Raw genomic sequence first — 21862 nt, forward strand, 5'->3', positions numbered from 1 at the left:
TGTTTCTCCGTTACAGGGGTGCCGAAACCGTTGACCCGCACAGTCTGGCCCTTCCCGTCTATTTGGACGCTCACCGAACTGACCTGCTTCTGACCGTGAGGCTCCAAGTGGCTCCTGGCAACGAGCCACACTCCTTCTTGGAGCGAGGAGTGGCACTTCTCACCAGCACTGCCCTGAACTAGATCCATGTGTTTTAATTCATTTGATCGTGGCGAAGATCAGTTGATTAGGTCACTTATTAACGGATTTCACCAACAAAAAACCGAAATACTGCAGTTAGTCTATTGATTCGGTCAGTTATCAACGGATTTCACCAGCAAAAAATCGAAATACTGCAGTTAGTCTATTGATTCGGTCACTTATCAATGGATTTCTCCAGTACAGACCAACACGCTGCTGTTAATCGTTTGATTGGGCTACTTATCGGCAGATTTCATCACATTTTTGACCAGCAAACACTGACATGTGTTGGATTGTCGGTTATCCATCGTGATATCAGTTGATTATATCACTTATCAGTAGTAGTCTTCATCACATACTGAAATGCTACAGTTTGCTGGTTGATCGTGTCACTTATCAACAGATTTCATCGCATTTTTATTGTCGACTATCCATTGTGATCCTCAGTTGATTATGTTGTCACTTATCAATAGATTTCACTACGGCGCTTACTAACAAATACCAAAATGCTACAATTTGTCAGTTGATTGTATGATTTATTAACCGGTTGAATTAAAAACAGATTTCATCTTAAGTTCATTCCTCGTAGACCCTTCATTATTATTTCGGTTGAACTTGCTGACAATCGATTGATTCCGTCACTTACAACCTGTTGAATGAAAAAATACAATCATTCGTCTATCAATGATTCATAAATATTTTAGCTTTGGGTTGGACGCGGTGACATATCTATTTTTTGGGTCACTTTTAACAGATTCAATTCAAATTATATTAGCTTTTATTTAGTGAACCAATGGTTCTAAATCCTTGCGTTTTTATTAAAATATTAAATTTGTTATATAATTATTTAGTGATTTTTTACCCAGTGCTTCTAAAACTTTATCATGTACTATTTAACTAATAAATAAAAATGCTGCATATAAAATTATAAACACTTTTTTATTTATTTCAATTTCTACCCCAATAAATTAAGTTTAATAATCATCATGTTCTTTCCTGCAGGGGTAGGCAGAGAGGATGTAAAGTCACACAATGTTGTCTTGACATGCATTTCTTGCTTCATCCACATTCATACATGTTTTTCTTCTTTGCAGAAAAATTGTAGAGTTGAAAACTAAAATACAAAATCACAAATTGCACTCAAAGAAGTAGGCATTACAAAATTACACAGAAAGCAATCAGACATGATATAATTACATGCACAGAAATTAGACATGTATAATTAGATATTATTTTTAACTTCCGATTTAGTTGTCCGGGTTAAGTCTTCCCCAAAGGAAAAACTTAACCCTTCCACTCACTTTTCCACAAATGATCAGCTAGTCAATCAACACTATGTAAGTGCATTATATAAGTAAAATAAATACAAAACAATACAAGAACAACAACATGTCAAATCACCAGATATCAAATGGGAAAAAAAATTCACCGTCTCCAGATATTTTCATATCAGAGGGTTCGGCTCGGTAGAACTTCTAACAGGGCCTATAAATCCTACTGATCCCTCAACATAAATATTTAAAAAATCTTTTGTTATCCTACATGTATTCAAAATGACCGACTTTTGCATCTTTATATATAAATTTTTTGATAGATCTAATACGCCTAAATTTTTAATTAGAGAGCTAGGTATAATGCCAGTAGCCGAAATAACGAATGGTAATATTTTTATAGTCTGAGAATGCCAAATTCTTTTTATTTCATTTCCTAAATCTGTGTATTTTCTTATTTTTTCACTAACAGATTTTTGAATATTACAGGAATTTGGAATAGCAACATCAATGATATAAGTTATTTTTTTAATTTTGTCATGTAAAACTATATCGGGTCTATTATGACTAATCGCTCGGTCTGTTAGTATAGTTTTATCATAATATATTTTATAAAATTCGTTTTCTAAAAATGAATTTGGTTCGTATTCATAATATGGTACTACATTACGGCAGTCAATCAAGTTATGTTTAATTACCAAATTTTGGTGAATTATTTTTAAAACTTGATTGTGCCTAAATGTATACTCGGACGGTGCTAATATAGAACATCCCGATATAATATGTTCTATAGTTTCCGGAAAAGCCAAACATTTTCTACACAAATCATCAATTTGATTTGTATCTTTGATTATATGCTTTCTATAATTTTTAGTATTAATGACTCTATCCTGAATTGCAAGCATAAATCCTTCTATTTCTGCGCTCAACTCTCCAATACTCAACCATTTGTTTGACTTAATTTTGTCAACATACGTTTGGTTGAGATAATTGAAGTGTTTTGCGTGTAAAATTTTATTTGACCAGGAATCTAATAATTCCTGGTTGGGATTTATAAAAATGTTGGCATTCTCATCGTATAAATTTAAAGGTGTAATATTTCTATCTGCCTTGCAAATTATTTTGTGCATTTCTGAGCTATGAGCTTTCCTATGGAAAAAAGTTCTTAGCATTTCTACCTGATTATGTTTCAAAGAAGTTATTTTGACTATACCTCTACCTCCTAAATTTCTAGGTAAATTAACTCGTTCTATAGCTGAATTTGGATGATGGCAATTAAACTTTGTTAGCGTAGTTCTAATTAATCTTTCTAAGTTATCTAAATCTGTATTAGACCATTTAATTATGCCAAAGGAGTACGTTAATAGAGGTATTGCCCAAGTATTTATTGCTTTTACTAAATTTTTAGCAGATAGATTGCATTTTAAAATTTTCCTTATCCTAGTTTGAAATTTAATCCTAATATCATTTTTAATACTACTATGGTCTAATCTATTTGATTGTGGGTATCCTAAATACTTATAAACCTCATCCCTTTTCATACTAGTAATTTGGAAATTTCTAAATATACTCTCGTCCCCATCTACAATTTTGCCTTTCTCTATATGGATCGTTCTACATTTATCTAAACCAAATGTCATTTTGATATCATCTGAAAAGTTTTTAACTACCTCGATCATTTTCTCTAAATTTTGTTCAGTATTCGAAAATAATTTTATATCATCCATAAATAATAAATGCGAAATTGTACTACTCTCCCTTGTATTACCCTTAACTTTTATTCCAAACTTGCTTTTAATTAACATTTTAGATAGAGGATTCAATGCTAAGCAAAACCAAAGAGGACTCAATGAGTCTCCTTGAAAAATCCCTCTTTTAATTGAAATGCCCGGTATTACTATTTTCTTACCTTTTAAATTGATAAGTAAATTGGTATTCCAAAAGGACATAATATTTTCCAAAAAGCTAATAATAATGGGGTTAATTTTATATATTTTTAATACTTTGATCAGCCACGAGTGCGGGACACTATCGAAAGCCTTTTGGTAGTCTATATAGCAAGTATGTAAATTACGTTTTCGAGTTTGAATCTGTTTTAGAATTACAGAATCGATAACTAATTGTTCTTTACATCCCATATGTTTTCTGCGACAACCTTTTTGTTGTTCAGATAAAATATTTTTTTCATCTAAATGAGTATATATTAAATCTGTTAAACAAGAGGTTAAAATTTTGTATATTGTCGGTAAACATGTAATGGGTCTGTACTGAGAAGGATTATTAATATTTTCGCTTTTGGGTAACATATAAGTAATACCCTTAGTTAGAAAATTTGGAAAATTTTGAGGTTGACTGACAAATTTTGAAAGATTTTTTGCCAAAAGAGGATGTAAAGTAGTCAGACGTTTGTACCAAAAATTATGTATCCAATCGCAACCCGTGGCTTTCCAATTATGAGTATTTTTAATAATTTTGGTTAACAATTCAACCGATATATTAGAAAAACTCATTTGTTCAATACCTTGTTGATATATTATATACATAGATATAGATATAGATATTCTTTGTTGATATATTATATACATAGATAGATATTGGACATTACAAAATTACACAGAATCAGACATGATATAATTACATGGAGAGAAATTAAACACTTTAAAATTACATAGATAGATATTGGACATGACAAAATTACACAGAAAGCAATCAGACATGATATAATTACATGCACAGAAATTAGACATGTATAATTAGATATATTATATACATAGATAGATATTGGACATGACAAAATTACACAGAAAGCAATCAGACATGATATAATTACATGGAGAGAAATTAAACACATTAAAATTACATAGATAGATATTGGACATGACAAAATTACACAGAAAGCAATCAGACATGATATAATTACATGGAGAGAAATTAAACACATTGAAATTACATAGATAGATATTGGACATGACAAAATTACACAGAAAGCAATCAGACATGATATAATTACATGGAGAGAAATTAAACACATTAAAATTACATAGATAGATATTGGACATGACAAAATTACACAGAAAGCAATTAGACATGATATAATTACATGGAGAGAAATTAAACACATTAAAATTACATAGATAGATATTGGACATGACAAAATTACACAGAAAGCAATCAGACATGATATAATTACATGGATAGAAATTAAACACATTAAAATTACATGGATAGGTATTGGGACTTGACAAAATTACACAAATCTGTTTTCGATGTCTGCGCACATATATTAAAATATACACAGAGAAATGTATTAATTAAATTAAAAAATCGACGTCAGTTTGGCGGCCAGACGTAAAGAACTGACGAGTCACGAGGCTGGCCGAATGAAGCGTCGTTCCGTACAAGAGCGTCGTCTCGTCTCGCCACGCAACCCTTACGATCACTCCCATACCCCCTAGGCGTGCCAAAGATGTTTCACAACAAAAGTGATGAAAAAATTTAGCTTAAAATTTCATAAAACATATTTACCTAACATAAAAATCAATTTTAAATATACATATTTTTTTTTTTTTTTTTAATGAGTTTTTACTATTCACAATGTACATTTGTTACGTATAAATTTTTTTATAAAATTAGCGACCGGTTTCGACACGTCCGTGTCATTAACTAGCTATTTTAAAACTAAATTTTTAAGTGCAGAAATATGGGGTTTTATTTAGTTTTTATCTAATTTATTTGAAACATCCTTGTTATTAATTAAGTTTTTTTATTTTAGAATTAGTGTAAAAAGCTGTTGAAATATTAATGCGGGATATTTTAAAGGATAAGTCGCCTGTATAAAGACGTTTTTTTAATATTAGATTTTTACTAGATTGAGTGTTATTATCTCCACTATAAATGTACTTTTTAGGAAATATTTTGGTTTGTTTCTTATTAACCAAACGATTAATTATGTCAGGTTTATATCCGTTGTTTAGAGCTATTTGTTTTATAATGTTAATTTCATTATTGAAATTCTCAATATTTAAAGGGACATTAATGGCTCGATGTATCATTGAGTTGAAGGAGGCGAGTTTATGGGACAAAGGATGAATTGAAGTAGAAGGTATAACACAGTCAGTGTGTGTGTGTGTCCAAACTGCTTTTAATTGAACGAAGTGATCTGAATAAATTATTAGATTTGAATAAAGATACAAATTTAGAACATATATTATAGTTGGGGCTAGAATATGCAGGAACGACAGGTCTAATGGGGATATTTGGTTTGTGAATTTTCGCTAAACCATATAGTTTAGGAGGCTGTGGATTAGTTAATACTAGATGATTATATTTAGGTTCACCACATAGTAAAGGCAGCTTTTGATTGTCTTCTTGACATCTTCTTGAAATTTCTTTGTAGGGTCTTATATATTTTTTATTCTATTTTTATTCTTATATATTTTTTTAATAACTTAACGAGTAAAACCTCAAATTGTAATGTTTAATCATTGAACACAATATTAGCATTTCTCAAACGAAAATTTGAAACAGTAAAATCATTAAAAATACGGTCGCATCTAGGAATTACCTCACCAGGGCACTGCTCTAAAAATACGGTGGTATCTAGGAATCGCCTCTCCGGGGCACTGTTCTAAAAATACGGTGGCATCTAGGAATCTCCTCGCCGGGGCACTGTTCTAAAAATACGGTAGCATCCAGCAATTGCCTCTCCGGGGCACTGTTCTAAAAATACGGTAGCATCCAGCAATTGCCTCTCCGGGGCACTGTTCTAAAAATACGGTAGCATCCAGCAATTGCCTCTCCGGGGCACTGTTCTAAAAATACGGTAGCATCCAGCAATTGCCTCTCCGGGGCACTGTTCTAAAAATACGGTAGCATCCAGCAATTGCCTCTCCGGGGCACTGTTCTAAAAATACGGTAGCATCCAGCAATTGCCTCTCCGGGGCACTGTTCTAAAAATACGGTAGCATCCAGCAATTGCCTCTCCTGGGCACTGTTCTAAAAATACGGTATTATCCAGCAATTACCTCTCCGGGGCACTGTTCTAAAAATACGGTATTATCCAGCAATTACCTCTCCGGGGCACTGTTCTAAAAATACGGTGTTATCCAGCAATTGCCTCTCCGGGGTACTGTTCTAAAAATATGGTCGCATCTAGGAATTGCCTCTCTGGAGCACTGTTCTAAAAATACGGTAGCATCCAGCAATTGCCTCTCCGGGGCACTGTTCTAAAAATACGGTAGCATCCAGCAATTGCCTCTCCGGGGCACTGTTCTAAAAATACGGTAGCATCCAGCAATTGCCTCTCCGGGGCACTGTTCTAAAAATACGGTAGCATCCAGCAATTGCCTCTCCGGGGCACTGTTCTAAAAATACGGTAGCATCCAGCAATTGCCTCTCCGGGGTACTGTTCTAAAAATACGGTAGCATCCAGCAATTGCCTCTCCGGGGCACTGTTCTAAAAATACGGTAGAATCCAGCAATTGCCTCTCCGGGGCACTGTTCTAAAAATACGGTAGCATCCAGCAATTGCCTCTCCTGGGCACTGTTCTAAAAATACGGTATTATCCAGCAATTACCTCTCCGGGGCACTGTTCTAAAAATACGGTGTTATCCAGCAATTGCCTCTCCGGGGTACTGTTCTAAAAATATGGTCGCATCTAGGAATTGCCTCTCTGGAGCACTGTTCTAAAAATACGGTAGCATCCAGCAATTGCCTCTCCGGGGCACTGTTCTAAAAATACGGTAGAATCCAGCAATTGCCTCTCCGGGGCACTGTTCTAAAAATACGGTAGCATCCAGCAATTGCCTCTCCTGGGCACTGTTCTAAAAATACGGTATTATCCAGCAATTACCTCTCCGGGGCACTGTTCTAAAAATACGGTGTTATCCAGCAATTGCCCCTCCTGGGCACTGTTCTAAAAATACGGTAGCATCCAGCAATTGCCTCTCCGGGGCACTGTTCTAAAAATACGGTAGCATCCAGCAATTGCCTCTCCTGGGCACTGTTCTAAAAATACGGTATTATCCAGCAATTACCTCTCCGGGGCACTGTTCTAAAAATATGGTATTATCCAGCAATTGCCTCTCCGGGGTACTGTTCTAAAAATATGGTCGCATCTAGGAATTGCCTCTCTGGAGCACTGTTCTAAAAATACGGTAGCATCCAGCAATTGCCTCTCCGGGGCACTGTTCTAAAAATACGGTAGAATCCAGCAATTGCCTCTCCGGGGCACTGTTCTAAAAATACGGTAGCATCCAGCAATTGCCTCTCCGGGGCACTGTTCTAAAAATACGGTAGCATCCAGCAATTGCCTCTCCGGGGCACTGTTCTAAAAATACGGTAGCATCCAGCAATTGCCTCTCCGGGGCACTGTTCTAAAAATACGGTAGCATCCAGCAATTGCCTCTCCTGGGCACTGTTCTAAAAATACGGTAGAATCCAGCAATTGCCTCTCCGGGGCACTGTTCTAAAAATACGGTAGCATCCAGCAATTGCCTCTCCTGGGCACTGTTCTAAAAATACGGTATTATCCAGCAATTACCTCTCCGGGGCACTGTTCTAAAAATACGGTGTTATCCAGCAATTGCCTCTCCGGGGTACTGTTCTAAAAATATGGTCGCATCTAGGAATTGCCTCTCTGGAGCACTGTTCTAAAAATACGGTAGCATCCAGCAATTGCCTCTCCGGGGCACTGTTCTAAAAATACGGTAGAATCCAGCAATTGCCTCTCCGGGGCACTGTTCTAAAAATACGGTGGCATCTAGGAATCTCCTCGCCGGGGCACTGTTCTAAAAATACGGTAGCATCCAGCAATTGCCTCTCCGGGGCACTGTTCTAAAAATACGGTAGAATCCAGCAATTGCCTCTCCGGGGCACTGTTCTAAAAATACGGTGGCATCTAGGAATCTCCTCGCCGGGGCACTGTTCTAAAAATACGGTAGCATCCAGCAATTGCCTCTCCGGGGCACTGTTCTAAAAATACGGTAGAATCCAGCAATTGCCTCTCCGGGGCACTGTTCTAAAAATACGGTGGCATCTAGGAATCTCCTCGCCGGGGCACTGTTCTAAAAATACGGTAGCATCCAGCAATTGCCTCTCCTGGGCACTGTTCTAAAAATACGGTGGCATCTAGGAATCTCCTCGCCGGGGCACTGTTCTAAAAATACGGTAGCATCCAGCAATTGCCTCTCCGGGGCACTGTTCTAAAAATACGGTAGAATCCAGCAATTGCCTCTCCGGGGCACTGTTCTAAAAATACGGTGGCATCTAGGAATCTCCTCGCCGGGGCACTGTTCTAAAAATACGGTAGCATCCAGCAATTGCCTCTCCGGGGCACTGTTCTAAAAATACGGTAGAATCCAGCAATTGCCTCTCCGGGGCACTGTTCTAAAAATACGGTGGCATCTAGGAATCTCCTCGCCGGGGCACTGTTCTAAAAATACGGTAGCATCCAGCAATTGCCTCTCCTGGGCACTGTTCTAAAAATACGGTGGCATCTAGGAATCTCCTCGCCGGGGCACTGTTCTAAAAATACGGTAGCATCCAGCAATTGCCTCTCCGGGGCACTGTTCTAAAAATACGGTAGAATCCAGCAATTGCCTCTCCGGGGCACTGTTCTAAAAATACGGTGGCATCTAGGAATCTCCTCGCCGGGGCACTGTTCTAAAAATACGGTAGCATCCAGCAATTGCCTCTCCTGGGCACTGTTCTAAAAATACGGTGGCATCTAGGAATCTCCTCGCCGGGGCACTGTTCTAAAAATACGGTAGCATCCAGCAATTGCCTCTCCTGGGCACTGTTCTAAAAATATGGTCGCATCTAGGAATTGCCTCTCTGGGGCACTGCTCTACCACTGAGCTAATCCGACCCTATTTTTTCGATCATATTTAACTCTATTATACTTCGACTAAGAAATACCAACGTTATTTACATGTTGCTCACAGCTTCTATATTTATGCACAATCGCAAGATTCTTCTCAAACTAAATCAATCTAAGAGAAATGCGCATACTTCCAATTGTGTAGATATGATTGACATCTAAAGTTGATAGAATGCATTGTCATCAAATGCAAATCTACCTGCAGAGTTTCATCTCGATCGGATGACGGGAAGTGAGTTAATTTCCGCTTCCAAGATTTGAATTATTTCTTTATGGAACAAAAAAATGAAATTCAAATACATGTATTTAAAAAAATATGCATAGAGAAAGCAATTTTTTTATTGAAAATTTGATCAACGAAATATTACATCAAGTTTTGTGAAAATTATTTTCAAGTTCTGTTAATATTTCTGTTCTGTCAAATAACTGGCCTATAATAATAGAACTTGAATAGGAAATTCACAGAACCCGAAAATGAACATTGAAATTCGATGAATTGTTCAAGAGTTACAAAACGAAGGATTTTTGACATTGGTCAAAGTATTAATACCTGTGTAATGGGTTTATTTTATCCCAGTCGTTTGAATCTAGATAGTGTCTTGGATAAATATAGTCGTTTTTATTTTAATGTTGACTTTATCTGCAAGTCAAAGGTGAATATTTTTATTTTAAGAATAACTTAAGAGGAAGCTACAAGCCAAAAATGTGTATATTCTTGGCATACCTTATATTGTAGGTAATAGGCATTAAAATGGCTTGACAAACGCAGTCTAGAAACGTTCGATTTCAAGCACAAAACTGTTTTTTTATTTATTTTATAAATAATTTTATAAGAAAGCAAAAAAGTTAATCAAGTGAAACTGTCACAGATAATCTTACCTATAATACTGTATTTTTTAAAAGTTGTTTCCTTTACGCGTTCATACATTTCTATTGAAATAATTTTTTTTTTAGTAATTTAAATTTATATTTTTTATTGAGTAATTTATTTTTTTATTTGTATTCTACTCAAGCGAAACGATAGGAAAACCTTCAATTTATCTAAAGCATATTTTTTGGCATTCATAATGTACACCAATTCGTTATGAAGATTAATCAAAATAGTGATTTCGCATTAAGCTTCGCCTTAATCAGTAATATTTAATCACAAGACAATATGTTTCAAATTTTCGTTTGAAAATCGCTAATATTTTCGTCAATGATTAAATAATTAACAACAAAATAAATACTAATCATTTTTGCATATTCAGAATTTTGTTCCAAACTCTTGCATATTTCGTCAAGGTTACTTATAAGTCACTTATCACATTATTTATGCAAAGTTCCCCTGTGAACCAAACTTTAACTTTGTAACGGACTTTTAAAAGTCAAGCCTTCGTAATGATATGTAATTAATTAACCAATCAATCAACAAATACAAAACCCTGTAATTATTATGTCATTTGCTTCAAACTAATTTAAACTTTAAACTTTTGTTAAACTCTTCCATGAATTTTAAATGTTCCTGTGACCTTTCCACAATAAAACTTTAATTCTTGGGACAGTACCCGCACAAGAGAACCAACTGTTCCTCGCCGTCTGGAGCCAGTGAGACTATGGCATCCCCAATTAGGTCACGTTATAAGACATAAGAATACCATAAGGAAGAACACATGATATGTGATCAAAAACTCTGACCATTCTTTCAAATGGGATGGCGATATACAATATCGCGATATAAATTGCTGGAGTAAAAAGATGGTCAAGTCAGTTGCGACATTGGTTTCCTTTCAAATCTACATGAAAAGCATTTCTAGTGTGTTTTATCTATTCAGTGGGGGAAGAGGATGGTTGTGAAGTACCTGGCTACTCATATCTGGTCATCAAACACAATATTTTAAGATTTGTTTGATACATTCCCCTATCTGAATAAAGGGATTTCAATCTTTAGAACACAGGCGTCGCATGATAGGCGAATGCTGTCATTGTTCTACCAGTATTTCAATGGAAGATGCTCCTAGGAACTAGCGTTATTGAACCCTTCGGTAACGGACATTTGTCACATGAGAACAGGTCATTTCTAAGACTCTATGGAACGATTTGCCGACCTTTGTATTTCCTTCTTCCTACAACATGAGTCTCTTCAAAACCAACTCCTTCCTCCATTTTCTCCACACTTGTCTATTCCCAAATTCCCATTATTATTTTCTGCACAACTAATCGAACTACTTGTTCAGCATCAGATTCTTACAACTATTTCCCCACCCTCATTCAATATTAGTGATTTAGGTATCCCGTATTTCTACATATAATCCAATACATTTATCAAACTCCAGATTCCTGCAACTGTTTGCTATACATCAATCCAATAATTGTCTCTGTTATAGTACCTAGTATCATCATGCCTTATACCTTTCCTTTTGATTTTCTCATTGTTGTCCACCTGCCTAATTCCTACCCCCTATGCCAACTACAAAGTGCGTGTAGTTTAGTAGTTCAGTTAAAAATCACAATTCATCCTTAACTGTGTCTGATTACAGAGCCCCCCTGTTCCGGACAGCAGGTGGATGTTGGCAAACAACTGGCCCAATCAGTCAGTTGTCCAACGACATTCGCGAAGTTGTGTTTTAATTGCAAATCCTTCCCTAAGGTACCTCCGAGAGGAGACCGACATTTTACAGTCGATGTCAAAAGCGTAGGTATCCAGTACCTTGTTCGACCTTGTCGAAACTGTAAAGTCATCGTGAGCTCGCGAGTTTGTGGTGGTAAAAAAAGTATATTGTATTTGAAAAGCGAGAGAAGAACAGAAAAACGATAAGTCGGTATTCCGGAATTCCAATCCTCTTCTGACAACGAAATAAAATTCATGAATTTTATTTATCCTTGTGCAATTTGGTTACCCTACATAAAATAAAGTAGTTTTGGGATACTTTTTTCCATATATAAGGTGAAATAAATGGAAACAATTTCATTTCAAGATTAAACTTCAGATAATATTGAATAAGTGTGAAATGTATTTTAGCTTTATGAATATCTTCTTTGTTTTGGATTTAATTGACTAACTTCATACGTACGAATAACACGACACACTGAACAGCTTCTACCTAGCAAGTAAGTTAATAACTGGTAGTTTTGTGAACAGTGAATCGCGTTCATAAAGTATGTTTCTTATTCAATAAATCAAAACCAAATTTCCTCTGAAATATTAGATTTGTAAGTAGGTACTTAAATACTTTCTTACTTAATTATAAAACTTTCAATTTCAAATAAGGATTTACACGATTTGTACAAAGAAATGTCATTATCACAATGAATATTTTTTTCACAATAAATTTAGCAATCTCAATTAGCCACTTTGTCAAAGTTAGCCATTTAGTTAAATTTAGCCATCTCAATTAGCCACTTTGTCAAAGTTAGCCATTTAGTCAAATTTAGCCATCTCAATTAGCCACTTTGTCAAAGTTAGCCATTTAGTCAAATTTAGCCATCTCAATTAGCCACTTTGTCAAAGTTAGCCATTTAGTTAAATTTAGCCATCTCAATTAGCCACTTTGTCAAAGTTAGCCATTTAGTCAAATTTAGCCATCTCAATTAGCCACTTTGTCAAAGTTAGCCATTTAGTCAAATTTAGCCATCTCAATTAGCCACTTTGTCAAAGTTAGCCATTTAGTAAAATGTAGTAATCTAATCAAAGTTATCCACCTAGTCAATGTTTGCCATTTAGTACAATTTAGTCACCTAGTCAATGTTTGCCATTTAGTACAATTTAGTCACCTAGTCAATGTTAGCCATTTAGTACAATTTAGTCACCTAGTCAATGTTAGCCATTTAGTACAATTTAGTCACCTAGTCAATGTTAGCCATTTAGTACAATTTAGTCACCTAGTCAAAGTTAGCCATCTAGTTAAAGTTAACCATTTACTAAAATTTAGTCATCTAATCATAGTTATCCACCTAGTCAATGTTTACAAACTAGTAAAAGTTTACCATCCAGTCAAAATTTACCATCTAGTAAAGTTTACTATCTAGTAAAGTTTACCATTTAGTAAAGTTTACCATCCAGTCATTGTTTACCATCTAGTAAAGTTTACCATTCAGTCAAAGTTTACCATCTAGTAAAGTTTACCATCCAGTCAAAGTTTGCCATCTACTCAAAGTCAGCAATTTAGTCAAAGTAAGCCATTTAGTCAAAGTAAGCCATTTAGTCAAAGTAAGGCTTGCTTGAATAATAAAATGATTTCAGAAGATATACTATACTGGAAACGGAACGTAAAATAAATTTACAGACTGATGATAAATGATAAACTACGCTCAGTGAAATACTTGAACATTACTACTCAGTACCTACTCAGTGCGTTGTGCGAGCGTCGTGTGGACGGAACCACAGAATACAGTAGCCTACATAAAGCTTGTGTATTTGTTTGTTTAATTGCACAGGTGTGTAGTTGTCCGCAATGGCGAGTCTGGCAAAACTAGGTGACTTTGACAGCTTCTCCACCAGCGAGATATTCCTCCGCATCATCGGCTTCTGGCCCCTGTCGGGCGGAGCCAGGAGTCCGAGGGACAGGGCCCTGAGCTGGCTGCACGGCGCCTACTCCGTCAGCGTCAGCTGCGCCATCTACCTGGCCTACCCGCTGTGCGAGGTTGCGGACTGCTCCCAGTCGGCGGGGGACCTGGGCACGCTCACCGAGAACATCTGTCTCACCGGCAGCCACATCGGCGGGGTGCTCAAGGTGAGCACGGCAAGGGAGAGGGGAAGAGTTAAGGAAATATAAGTAAGGGGAAGAGACAAAGGGATAGTACGGGAAGGGAAAGGGTAAGGAGAAGATAAGTATAGAAATGGAAAGGGGAAGGGGGAGAGGAAGGTGAAGTACTGGAACGTAAGGGGAAGGAGAAGATAATGGAAAATATAAATAAGGGAAGAGGAAGGGAAATATAAGAAAGAGAAGGAAAAGGAGAAGGGGAAAAGTAAAAGAAACATAAGTACGGGACTCGACTTTTCTCTACTTTCTATAAAAAAAATAATATGAATGTATTATATATATAAACCTTCCAGAAGAAATTCTCTACATGATAGTGAAAACCCTGTCAAAATCCGTTGCATAGTTTAGAAGAATAACTGCACAAACAGACAGATGTGGATAGTGACTCAGCCAGCCAGCCAACTCAGTTTTGTACTATTTAGAGATTTGTGAGTTGTAGAACTGCTCAAGTTTTATATACATCTTTGTGAATTGCAGTTCCTGCTCATCATACTGAAGAAAGATAAGGTCAAGGAATGCTTCCACGCCTTCAATCACACGATGAGCCAAGTCAGCTCCGCCAACAACACTCTCGCACTTCAGGTACATATGCTACAACATAACCTGTATTAATAAAGATAAACTATTGTGGATGCATAGTTCTTTTGCAATTATAAAGAGCTAAAATTGTTGTTTGTGCAGTGAAAACCATCAGATCAGTTGTCCTGGTTTACTGACTGTATTTGTTGTTGCAGAAAGAAGCAACATTAGTGATAAAAAAGACCAAAGATAAAAGTGACCGCCTGCGCAAGGTGTACCTCTACATCGTGGGGCTGTGCGGCGTCTTCTGTGCCGCCTACCCTCTCACTGGTTAGTCTCTTCTCTCTCTTGAAGTGAACCTGACTGATTATCCCACTTATATGTCATGTTATTGTTATGGATTTCTTTACAGTTAATTGCTTTTAAGCTAGAATTTATTCATTTTGGTGAAAGCAAAAAGCTTTGACTGTTTTTTTCTTTCAGTAAGTCTAGTAACCGCTACAGTAAATATTTTTTAAGATATTCAAATAAGAGAGGTCCCAAAACGCTTCCCTGTGAGACACCATAGTAAATTGGAATTGGTCATTCTTGATTATCTTTCGTGTTGATTCAGACATGAGCATCCTGGGACGACATTTCCCGTATCGTGCCTGGCTGCCAGCCTCGCTATCAGAGCGTGTGCTATTCGTGTACTGCTACAAGACCGCGGCCATCTTCATACTAGCTTTACTTATTCTGGAGTCGGACCATCTCTTCGTAGAGTTTATTCTCCATCTCACGGCGCAGACCTACGTGCTGAGGCAGTCCATCAGGTAACACAAGTCATTTTCAATTTGGAAGGCTGGTATGGGTACCGCCTCCCCGGGAACCATTCATTGAATAACCAACACCTCTGCCATAGGTCATCTCAAGAGGCAAGCTATGGCCGTTAACGTACATGGGTGTCTTGATTCATGGGGTGAGGTTTGTCTAGGACTTTGTAATGGATGCGTCAGCCTACCTACAGCCCTGTGGACTGGTTGAGGGTAGGGTTGCCAAATGATAATTTGATAAAGGAGGGCAGATGGGTCTAAAAAGGAGGATTTTCTGTAAAAAAGGAGGACATTCAGAAATTAAACGAATTTTTTATATTATTTTACTTTATTTTAATCATATTTAGCTGAGCTGCCAATTTTGGAAAGAAGTTCTTGGTTTTTTAACAAATAATTATAAAAATCTTCATATGTCATGTTTTTGAAGTTGTATTTAGTAAGAATTCAAGATTTAACTGACTGCACAATTAGTCTATTCCTCTCTTTTCTCCACTGAGTTATGCGTTATGTGCGCTATACAAAAATAAAACTCGCAGATCTTGAGCAGTTATGAGAAACATTCAATGTTTTCAACACTTTTGAATTAGATTGTCCACTGCTCGTGCAACTTCAAATCATAATATGCTTCATCTTCATCTGATTTTGATTTCAGAAATGACATCAAGTTACAAAATTGATCGTTTAGCTTAACATCGTCAATCTCTACACCTCTAATGTTCAAGAACTCAATGCATGAAACTAAATCATCATATTCTAGGTTTTTGTTCTTTTTCAGCAATGTCATCCACTCAAAACATTTGAAATCTTCCAAGGGTTTTACCCATTCCATCAAGTAATTTTCACAAGCTTTGTAAACACTTAAAAAATCTCGCGCCACTCCCGCCCGATGTTTAGCAAAAAGGAGGACTTACAGTAGGTAAGGGAGGACAAAAAATGTAAAAGGAGGACATGTCCTCCTTTTGGATACCATCTGGCAACCCTAGTTGAGGGAGACCTCTCTTGACTATCACCTTGCACCACAGTCGGAGGAATGAATTCATACTTCAGTCACTCCTGGACTCACTAATCCTTAGATTTCTACCCACCCCTCATACTGTTTCCTTCTCAGAACTTCCTCTCATTAGCATACGATTATACTGTAAGATAAAGTGTGCTGAAGTAGACATTTTCGTTGATAATTTAAAATGATATATTGAATTAATTAAAGTATGCATCACCTTTATAAAATACTTGAGTGAGCTTTTACATAATTTAGTGTTTTTATTATTATTTATAAATAAATAAATATATTTTTACTCTGACAGAGCTCTTGGAATACCGCAAAATGGCGAATGTGACAATGGGGAAGAAGATTCAACCCCTGATGAAACCTCGCCATCACTTATCAAGCAGTTGCAGCCCGGGGAGCACCGACAGCTGTCACAAATTAAATACTCGAAGCAAGCACAATGGAACCAAACCACGTACCAACACTTCAAGAACTGTGTTATACATCATCAACATATCCTTATGTAAGAACTTCTAAGGCCCAGTTATTCGAAACTTTTTGATGCTGTCATAAAATTCACAAATAATTTTTTTTGACACTTCAAAAGCGTTCCTCGTCAATTTACGATTCTCCAAACAACCCAACCAAATTTGATCTAACACTGCCGGGCCGAGAGTCTACATGATAGGATTATAAGCACATAGTTGAAGCACCCAGTGTTGCACGGTTTTTTTTCTACTTTATGGGGTGGGATAAGGAGATGAGGGTGGTTTTTCTAAATTTCATATAAACAGTGACCTTCCTCTTGTTTTGAAGTTCAAGTGTGCAAAATTTCACCAATCTCGAAATAAAACTGTAAATTTGTATAAAAAACAAACAAGCCCACAGCCAGTCATGTTTTATATTAAGTATAATATAGGTATATTGATAAATGCTATGTTTGACCACTGATCTAACAATACTCCCACTTACAATTTGATCAAATACTGACGGGCCGAGAAACGACAAGATATGATCGAATTTTGATAACCAATGATGTTTTCGGGCTGATCGAACAACCCAACGTAAATTGGATCAAATACTGACGGGCCGAGAATCGGCAAGATAAGACTTAATTTCGATAACCCGTTTTGTTTGGCGGCTGATCAAACAACATCGCAACTTTAAATTTTACCAAATACTGACGGGCTGAGAATCGGCAAGATAAGACCTAATTTCGATAACGCTTTATGTTTGGTGGCGCTGATAAAAAAAACATCACAACTTTGATCAAATACTGACGGGCCGAGAGTCACGGTTAAAGTTAATAAAATTCTAAATTACCGATTTGATTGTCTAACAAATTTGACAGGTTGAAACATTTCAGCCTACCAAAAAAGCTTACCAATGATAGGTACCTCTCCCTCTTTCTGATGATCAATGCTTGTAACAGAAAGAGATAGGGTACAACAGATCTCTCCCCGGCAGAATACATTATTGTTAATGTGTGTATATTATATATTAATTTGATTTCAGACTTGCCCAAGAGATAGAAAAATTGTTCTCCAGTATAATTCTAATGCAATTCTTTGTAAGTATCACTGGCTTGTGTCTATCTGGGCTACAAGTTACCATTGTAAGTACGCCTTTAATTAAAACTTACTATTTTGTAAGCACATTTATTTAAAAATACTTTTGTAAGTGCAGTTTAAATTTTAAGTTACTATTGTATAAAGGATGTCCTGGGGTAAAATGCGCCTACTTCGGGAGGTGATTCTGCATGATGGTAAAAGTAAAAAATATTAATCACTTTTTTCTTAGGCGATGCACTGCGTCGTGTAATATTTTGAATCCAGCCGCTATCAATAATACACCTTACGTAGATGGCCCTAAGGTTTAAATTCCCGCTTACCACCATCCGCCTGTTTTGATTTATGCAAGAAAAAAACATTGCCAAAAAGTGCCTTTTATTTTATTTTGTGGATGTTCAGGCATAAATATTTAATTTTTTTTCGATCATCTTATAAATAACTTAATTTTCCACATTATACAATAAAATCATAACCAAAAATGGGTTCGTAAGTAGGAGATTTTGAGAAAAAATACTTGATTATTTCAAAGGCCAGGATGTATTATACTCGCGGTATTTATTTAAAGCATCTGAAACATTTCTAGGCGACCAAATTTTCAAACCAAAAACACATGATTTTAAATTACTACGTATGGCATCGCCTTAATTTACTATACAAAAATATTTTTCCATGGAAGAATATTTATTTTCCTGTACAAATAATTCATCTCTTTTTACCTAAAAACTACATTAAAACATTAGAATTTCGAAAATTTTATTATTCTTTTTTACTTCTAAAATCCATTTTGAAATCACCCTGAAGTTAGCGCACTTTACCCCCGGACACCCTGTATGTAGCTTTAATTTACCTTCATTATTGTAAGTAGGTACAGCTGCCAGTTAAAGTCGCTTTTGTAAGTATGTTCAGCTTTTTAAAGTCACAACAATAGTAAGCACAGATGTAAATTGAAGTTACTGTAAGTAAAGTTACTATTGTAAGCACAGTCCTCAGTTAAAGTCACTTTTGTATATACTCGTTTATAACTTTAATGTCAAATTTTATTCCCGTTAAGATACAAATAATTATACAATTATTCTTATTATGTATAGCTTAATTTAAATTCACTGTTTTAAGTATAGATTTAATTCAAAGTCACTATTGTATGTACCTACAGCTTTATTTTATAATTACTAATTTAAAATACAGCTCCCGATTAAAGTCACTATTAACTGTAAGTACAGTTCAAATTCAAAGTTCTTATTATGAGTATAGTTTTAATTGAAGTCACTATCGTAAGTTCAGCTTTTAATTAAAGTTACTATCGTGTTATAAGTACAGCTATATCATAAAAAAACTGACGTTTACCAATATTATTAAAATAAATTTAAAGTTCATAAATATGTATGTTTTGCTAAGAATTTTGTTGGTTGCAGCGAAATTTCGATGGGGTTTTCGTTGCGATGGCTGCTTATTTCTTCTGCGCCTTGACAGAGATCCTGCTCTATTGCTTTTTCACCAACGAACTTATCATAGAGGTACTTTCCTAGCTTTATACCCGCTCAAACAACCGTTTGGAGTAAACGTAAACACATTGTTTACATCAAAACTCACCGTTATACATAACCTCAAATAGACAATCGTTAGCAAACTGCCGCAGATAAAACTGCAAATGTAATTGCTCTCATGTTTAAATAAATCATTTTAGTGAAGACAAAACTCTCGAAATATCTATAGGTATGGCTCTCGACTGACAATCCGAGGATCACGGGTTCAAATCCCGATGTGCGCACTAAATTTTATTTGATGAATTTGAGTTATGTCACAATTCAGAGTCAAAAATACTCCCAGTATCACCCTGGTGTGAGACCGTCATTCAGAATTGAAACATTGGTTGAAATGGCTTTAGCCGTGTTTGATTACCAGATTTGAATGCCAGGTACTCCCCCACCTTCCTCTTCCCCATCTCATTCCCCTCCCTGCTACCTTCAGCCTCACAAAATTCTCCAATTGGGAATGCCAGTCTCACTGGCTCCAGACGATTGGTACTCTTGTGTTATTCAAATAAAAAAATAATTATTTAAAAAATCATACCCAATCAATCAGTTCCAATTTTTAAAATAATATGATAATCATTTTCTGTTAAAATATTATACAGGGTGCAACAGCAGGTGCCCGAAGAATTTTAACCAGAGATTCCTGAAGATATTTGGAGTAAAAAACGTTGACATCATTTTGCTGTCCGGTGATATTTTTTTTTCAATTAAATACAAAAAAATATGTTTCTGTAACATTGTCACTGATAACACTGCTAAACGCACGTAAGTATCATGTAATACGAACTCTCTCTCTCTCCTCTGTTACTGTGCTGCTGCATTGAGACAGAGTGCGTATCACATGACCCGTGCAGGCTGCACCCAACTGCCCAGTTGCTGTTACACTCTGTATATTGTAGGAAGGTACCTACTCTATCGCTTATCTGAATTCTTCACACAATCAGTTCCATTTTTGAAAATGACACTTGAATGAAATTGAAGGACTAACGCACGTATGTTTGCAGAGTGGAAAGCTGAGCCGAGCTGCCTATGAATCCATGTGGATAACCTCGGATCTAAGGCTTCGCAGAGCACTGCTGCTCTTCATGGAGCGTACCAAGGTCCCCATTCACATCACAGCCGGTGGTTTCTTCAAACTGTCTTTAGAGACTTTCACGCAGGTGATTTTAAGATATCCTAGATCCTTTTTATATTAACCTTTCCCTTACTGTGCTAAAAAAATACACGCGTTACGGTGCTGTGTAGTCAATACACATCTCAAAATAAGCGATTTAATATTCATAGCTAATCGATTATGTTTATTATATTTTATATCAAAAGTGATAATAATTGTAATTTAATTGCTGAAAACATGAAAAAACCATCGGCAAATGCTAAAGAAACGTGAGAGGGGTCCACATCTAACGACGGTTCGCGACCAACTGGCTAGCTGGCACAAACATAGCTGTGCGTTCGTAGGTATCGATGGTCTAAATCAAAAACTACAACTGCAGAAGTGTGGATGTCTCATGTTCCCGCATAGCGAATTAAAGCGGGACATCAATAGCGTGTCATTTCCTCGCACACTCTTCGCGTATTTAGTATCACACGGTTGATTGTATTGGTGTATTTGTTCCCGATTTTTAACAAAAAACTCTGATTTTTAATTGAATTTGAAAACTATGTAATATATTATTTTTTAATTCAGTGCATAAATGTATAACGGAGGAATACCTAAAATCTGAACTCAGAATTTATTATATTTATAGAGTTATTAAAGTTATTAGAAGCAATGTGTAGTAAATACACACCACAGATGAGGAAAGGTTAAACTCTTGCCGTCGTACCTATAAAAATTGCCAAATATGCCGCTGCAGCGTTAGTATAGCTATACGAGGAAGAGTGCCATATACTGTTCAGGATAAAATCATTACTCATAATAATATTCATGCCAGATTTTTTTAGACTGATATCACTTTGTTCCAAACCTCAAAAACACGGTCATTTTCGCATTTCGCGTTTTGTAACTAAATTCATGTTTAGTTTGCCCAAGTCCGCGGCTTTGCACCGGGTTTGGCAAGTCTAGCGGACCGAACTCGATGAGTTTGTTCCACCGGATTCGAAGAGTCCAGCGGAACGAAAGGAATGAATGACGAGTCCATAAAATAAGTCAAACACTTCTAATGGAGCATCCATGGAAGTAATGACCTTGTTGTAAATAATTTTGTTTGATAAGTATATTGGTAATAAGTTATTTATTATTTTATTGTTTAAATATCATCACATTAATGTAATAATATTAAATATTTTATATTATTTCAGATCCTCAGCAAGTCATACTCTATTTTGGTTGTTCTCAGAAATGTCATTTGTGAAAAGGATTGCTAA

The 21862-nt window shown here is 36.1% G+C and overlaps 2 protein-coding genes across 2 annotated transcripts in view; both read left to right on the plus strand.

The window, feature by feature from the left end:
- Positions 1 to 1100, plus strand: part of Dhc64C (dynein heavy chain, cytoplasmic) — a 164518-nt gene extending 163418 nt beyond the window's left edge. Inside the window, exon 97 of the mRNA XM_089644258.1 lies at positions 17 to 1100. Within this exon, the coding sequence (XP_089500384.1) occupies positions 17 to 182 (166 nt within the window). The 3' untranslated portion in view covers positions 183 to 1100. The remainder of the gene's footprint in view (positions 1 to 16) is intronic.
- Positions 1101 to 13764: 12664 nt separating this feature from the next.
- LOC149414399 (odorant receptor 13a-like) lies at positions 13765 to 21862 on the plus strand. The gene is made up of 8 exons (XM_089644156.1): positions 13765 to 14043; positions 14551 to 14655; positions 14808 to 14922; positions 15206 to 15404; positions 16709 to 16889; positions 19376 to 19477; positions 20500 to 20655; positions 21797 to 21862. The coding sequence occupies exons 1-8, from the start codon at positions 13765 to 13767 to the stop codon at positions 21860 to 21862; spliced, it is 1203 nt and encodes a 400-aa protein (XP_089500282.1).

Source organism: Hesperophylax consimilis, chromosome 20 (assembly GCF_061612785.1).
Source record: "Hesperophylax consimilis isolate HC1 chromosome 20, BYU_Hcon_1.0, whole genome shotgun sequence".
Taxonomy (NCBI): domain Eukaryota; kingdom Metazoa; phylum Arthropoda; class Insecta; order Trichoptera; family Limnephilidae; genus Hesperophylax; species Hesperophylax consimilis.